The following is a 6430-nucleotide window of genomic DNA, read 5'->3' on the forward strand; positions in this document are numbered from 1 at the left end:
TGCCATCATTACAGGGTTAGTGGTATACAGCTACATAAAAAAAATAGATATAAATATGTATATATATATATATATATATATATACATATATATATATATATATATATATATATATATATATATATATATATATATATATATATATATATATATTAATGCATTCTGTACTCTGTACAGGTGTTCGAACAGCTCTAGTATTCAGGCTATAGCAAGAATTTAAATGAATATATACAGTACATTCAGTATGTGTGTAGTCAGCACTAAGTCCACATTTCCAAACTGCATTTTCTGCCACACTATCTGCACAGGCAGATGCAAACGCCCCCTGAAAATGTGCCCTACGTCTCATTGAGTTTCAATCGGGAGGACATATTTTCTGGTCCGAAGAGGGTCCCGTACCATTTATAGATGGATCACGAGTCAGAGGGCTCAGCCTCTGACAAACGCTGCTCTCCACAAGCTGTATTGGCTGAACTTGCCCGGTCTTGTTAGAATGAAGCTTTCGAGATGTTAATCGGTTTCGTTGACAAGAACAGCTGTGCCGTCCTGTCATCTCTCCATGTCTGATCTCTTTGAAGAATTCTGCTGGTTAGCAGTGGATAACTAGTTATCCTTGATCAGGGGAAGATGTCTGTACTCCCCCAACAGTCCCCTGAGAAGGATCTCGCCTCTGATCCATTGTGATTTTAGTCATATTAATGTAATGGATTAAGATGCGGTGCTGAGGCGCTCATCATTAAAATCTCATTTCATCCCTTGTCATCCAAGATAAATCCTGCTTAGAATGATGTTTGAATTCTAGGTTGAACTTTCAGTGGACAGTGCTGTCCTTGTGATACTTTTGGAGCAGTCAAATAACACAATCCGAAGAACAGTGTAAGAAAATCAGATTGATGAGTAAAGGTTTGGTTTGTGATGAGTTCACTTTCAGTGCAGTCAAGTGAGAGTTCATTGGTTGATCCATGAAGTCACGACCATTCATTATCAGCTCTTTGTTTGGTATGCCTGTTAATAAAAGTTACTTTGACATGGACTGAAATAACTTCTGCATTTGTATGACTCACTCCGAGCAAGGCTTTGTTCAGATGAGTCTGCACGGAAAGGGCAGAAAAATCAGTCAAATGAGACTCATTTCTTTAAATGTACCATTATCCCACTGTGAGTCACTGGAAAGAAATGCTGTCTTCCACTCATTGCTCAGTGTCCTGTTAGATACTGTGGATTCTGATGACTGTTTTATGTGGATTATTAGGATTCCCATTAGCTGCTACACTTGGTTTAACTCCCATTCGTCAAGTCCAGCCAGGATACAACATTACTATCTAGTATGAAGACACATAGGGATAAAACATCCAGAGAAAAGAACCTTATGATAGTACATTTAAAATGGAGCATGGTTTTTACTGAATTAAAGGAATGTAGAATGCAAAGTTTCCTTTTCCTCTTATATATTTTTCATGCCTTTTTACTATAAAAAGACAATTCCACACTACACAACTCAACCTAGAGGAGTGTGACTTCCCCTCATGCATAAGATGTACCCATGAATGTAATTTTACGCGATTACACTTTTACACATCTAACAACCAAAGTTCATGTACTGTAACACATGAAACTTGCATGACATGTGGATCACTGGGTTTGAATATCATTTACAGTTTCAAACATGTAAATAGAATGATTCACAAGAATACATCATGACTTATAGAACAATGTATACTTAATGTTCTTTTTTTTTTGTCCTCCCCACCCCTCTCGCCCATGTTTTTATCTTCCTCACAGATATCTCAGACCGAAATGCTGCCCTGTATCATTTTCTGCGCCTTGTTTCTCGCCGCAGCCCAATCCCAAGACATCCATCCCTCACAGGCATCATCCTCTATTAGCGAGTCTTGTGACTCCCTGTGCTCCTGCGAGGGAAAAGATGGCATCCTTCATCTTAACTGCGAGCAGCGAAACATCAGCAAAATCTCCCAAATCAAAGTCCCGTCAGGTGTGCCCTTCCACCTGAACCTTTACAAAAATGACTTGGTCGAGCTCCGTGCCGAGGAAATGGAAGGGCTTAAGAATGCCCTTTCGCTGCACATCGGGGGTAATAGCATACAAGAACTGGAACCCGGGGTCTTTAGCACTCTCAGTTCACTGAAAAAACTGCACATAAATAGCAATTTCCTCGTCACTCTGAAAGAGGATACCTTTCAAGGCCTGGTGAATTTGGAGTTTCTCCAAGCTGACACAAATTTCATTCGGGTCATCGAGCCGGGGGCCTTCAACAAACTAATCCGCCTCAAGGTCCTCATTCTCAATGATAATTCCATAGAGTTTTTACCCAGTAACATTTTCCGGTTCGTGCCCCTCACCCACCTGGACTTACGTGGCAACAAGCTCCAGACGCTGCCTTATGTGGGGTTTTTGGAGCACATCGGCCGGATAATGGAACTCCTCCTGGAGGACAATGTCTGGGTCTGTGACTGTGATATTTTACATTTAAAAATCTGGATGGAGAACATGAGGGCCCAGTCAGCCATCGGGGACGTGGTCTGCACCACGCCACATCACCTCAAGGGGACCATTCTGGCGAAGGTCAAACGTGACGTGCTCTGCCCATCCCACGCAGACATAAACCTGGAAGAGCCATCAAAGTCACTGGATATGGTTGTTACTCCGTCATCCAAAGTGGCTCAGATTCCCAAATTGATCGACGCCAAAGATGACGCCAAGGTACCGACACCATCTCACATTCCCGACAGTCCTTGTGTGGAGCACTGCTCTTGTCACAATCACCCTGTGGCTGGGTTTTTGATGCACTGTCAGGACAGAGGAATTCAAAAGGTGTCAGATATCGGAATACTTCAGCAAAGCCCCACTAAACTGGTCATGACAGGAAATATGATTCAGAAACTCCTCAAGTATGATTTTGTCACTTACGATAGTTTAGAATCACTCAACCTGGCGAACAACAGAATAGATTACATCGATAATGAAACCTTCCTCAGCTTGAGCAGCTTGAAGAAATTGTATTTGAATGGAAACAGAATTGAAAAGCTGTTCTCCACAATGTTTGTGGGGCTCCACAACCTTGAATACCTTTATCTGGAATACAACCTTATCAAAGAGATTGCTCCAGGCACATTTAATCCCCTGCCAAACCTAAAGCTGTTGTCATTAAATAATAACCTGCTCAGCTCTCTTCCAGCGCAGATATTTCGCAATGTGCCCCTCACCAAATTAAACTTGAGGAAAAATCTACTTATGCACCTGCCAGTGAGCAACGTGCTTGATCAACTCGACTCACTGGAGCAGATTTATTTAGAGGACAACCCCTGGGACTGCAGCTGTGACTTGCTCAGCCTCAAACAATGGGTGGAAAAACTTAGAAAGGACACAGTGGTGGGCTCCATTTTGTGTCACACCCCAAAGAAAGTGATGCAGGCTGAGCTACGAAGCCTCCGTCATGAGATACTATGCCCCGGTTTAGGGACCTACTACCCCTTGTCCCCAGATGGGGAAGAGAGTGTGACAGCTACACTGGGGCCTGAAGGCACTGGGAAGGGTTTGTTCAGCGCACTAACGGACACTGTCCCACTCTCTGTGCTCATCTTAAGCCTTCTTATGCTTGTGCTCATGATTATATTCTGCTCAGCCGGATTGGTGGTGTTTGTGGTGCACCGGCGGCGGAGAAGGGCAAAGAAAAAAGCAGCAGAGGAGCAGCCACGAGAGAACACCAGCAGCAGTCCCATTCACTTACATTACAGCATGTACGGGCAGAAAACGACACACCACACTCTGACCCAGCGAACAGGGTCCGCCACTCTGTACGAAGAGAGATCACACAGTCCCATCGTGCAGATCTGTCGCAACCCCACCTACTGCTCCCAGCACAAGGAGCACGACGCAGACATGGATTACGGCCTCGACGATCCCGGCTCCAAGCATCACCTCTGCCGGAGCATCATGGAGAAGGAGAACACTTCCCCGCTCACGGGAAACCCCAGCTCAAAGTTCCGACCCATGACAGGAGAGTGCCCCGCGGAGTTCGTCACGCTCGGCAATCCTAACTCCCTGTACAGGAACATTCTTGAGAGGGAGAAGGAGCTGCAGCAGCTTGGAATAACCGAGTACCTTAGGAAAAACATGCCGCAGCTTCAGTCTGCTGTAGACATGCAGGTCCCGGGGCACCAGGAGGAGTTAAAGCTAATGGAGACTATTATGTACTCTAGACCACGCAAGGTCATGCTTGAGCAAACTAAGAACGAGTACTTTGAACTTAAGGCCAACTTGCATACTGAGCCGGACTACTTGGAGGTTCTGGAGCATCAAACTGCATTTAACTGAGCTGAGACAGAAAACAAATAACTATATATATTGTTTGGAACCAAGTGCCTTGTCCTGTTTGCCCTCCTGTACTTTCCACAGTGTGAAATATATATCATGGGCACATCACTTTAAGTTTAATTGTAGCACAGAATGTAACTGGTTTATTTTTTTGTTACCGTTTCTCCGTTGACAGCCATGTTATGTAGCTGTTGAAAGGTGAAGTCCATTTGGCCAAATGTAACTTAAAGAAGCTATCACAGTCTGTTGAGCAGGCCTGGGTTGAAACCATCTACGAAATCCACACGAACAGCTTTTTAGGATTGAAATCTTACTCGAATGAATTGATCCACACAGTAAACACTCCCCCCCACCCCCATCTGAAATCCTGGTGGGATGAAGCAGATGTTTGGAAAAGAAGTGGGTGAATCTCAATCACCACTTGACCCAGAACTGCTGTTTAATCAGTCTATCCTAACTCGGGGTATGACCTGATTACGCCCTCTGTCAACATAAGCTGGCTAGAACGCTGTAACCAGAATGCTCATTGTGCCGTAGAGTTAGCAGAATGCCAACTGTACATTGGAAACAATAACAGGAGTGTTGTCCCACTTCTGTTTTCCTGTCGGTTCCATTGATCGATCCGATTCACTGCACAGCTGCAGTCATAGGACCTTAATTTATTTTTATACAAGGAAAGGATGTTTTCTTCTTCTTCTCAATCAGTAAATACAGCACTTAAAGTACAGTATATTATACACAACTGTTATCTTGTATAAATGCATTGCACTAATCAAATGCCATAAGATGGTGCATGACAATCAACAGTCCTGCTGAAACTTTTTTTTTTGTTTTGTTTTTTGTTCATATGTCAGAAAAAATGAGCCACAAATGTGTGTGATCCTTCAAGTGTGCGTGTGTGTGTGTGCGAGTGTATGCGCGATTGTGATTTCACGTCACTAATTTATGTCCGACAGCATTCTGGAGCATCAGTCCTTCCTCACGCTGACACGAACTGATTTGGAACTGTTTCGGACTGATTCGAGGCGGGGGCATGTTAACCTTTTTTAGCACACGAATGGGTACAGACGAGCCACACCACCCAAAAACAAAAAGCTCCAGTTTTCCCATCCAGAATAACCTGCCGACTGACTCCAGCCAACTCCTCTCCAGCTCTAATTAAAAGCAATGGGACTGCTGGCCACTGACATTTGCAACGTGGACATTGTCAGGATTTCCTACCACACACTCCATCATACTCTCGGAAAAACTCATTCGACTTTGAGACGGTTCATGTAAGCACACACTCTGTAGCTTTTCTACTTAACTAGATTTAATTATTTATTCTGTATATGTTGTATATACCTATGTTGCATTATATCTTTGGTTTTTGTGTGCCTTCAGTGCTGTACAGAATATAAACAGAAGTTGTAACTGATAAACAGGAAATAAAGAGTTGCAATATTACACTTGAACTGGATTCATGGTTAGCTGAAGAACAACGTGTACATCTTAGAGATACTGTATGAGAATGTGGACCTCCTGTAGGCTCTCGGCGGTGCACTGCCTCCCGCCTAATTGACACCCCAGCCACCCTGAGCTGTATCTACATCCCAAACCGGCGACATTCCCTCTCAGTGTGCTATCAGTCCTCCGCAGTGCATGTGTATAAGTGCAGGCATGTACTTGTGTAATCACCATTCGGTTGTCTTCCCGCTGTGTGAATAATTTAACCCCCCACGATGGCTCAAACCTAGTCCTTAATCACACAACAATGGCTGCGGGGCTCTTTCACCAGCCGCGCTTTTTCTGCATGACTTTCATTTTCTCCCTCTCTCCGGGAAAACAGTGGACCCTCTCTAATTCCTCCATTTTCTATCATAATTGATGTATCCGAAGCTCCTTTCGTAAGAACACGCGCGTAACCTCACAGTTTGAAACGCTCACGCACACTGGCATCCATGCAGCACTCGCATACAAACCAGAAACCCCACCAACATCAATAAATAAATGTTTATATATTTGTATGCAGACACGCATCATTTAAGCTATGCAAAGAGACACACACACACACACAGCGGGGAAGATAAATTATCCTCTGCAGCTCGATCCTGTG

At 43.9% G+C, this 6430-nt stretch overlaps 1 protein-coding gene across 1 annotated transcript; it reads left to right on the forward strand.

The window, feature by feature from the left end:
- Positions 1–1788: 1788 nt before the first annotated feature.
- On the forward strand, positions 1789–4335 carry slitrk6 (SLIT and NTRK-like family, member 6). Its single transcript, XM_073462566.1, has one exon. It carries the CDS (start codon positions 1798–1800, stop codon positions 4333–4335), a length of 2538 nt encoding a protein of 845 aa, XP_073318667.1. The 5' UTR covers positions 1789–1797.
- The last annotated feature ends 2095 nt before the right edge of the window (positions 4336–6430 follow it).

The sequence above is a fragment of the Pagrus major genome, chromosome 24, assembly GCF_040436345.1.
Source record: "Pagrus major chromosome 24, Pma_NU_1.0".
NCBI classification, from domain to species: domain Eukaryota; kingdom Metazoa; phylum Chordata; class Actinopteri; order Spariformes; family Sparidae; genus Pagrus; species Pagrus major.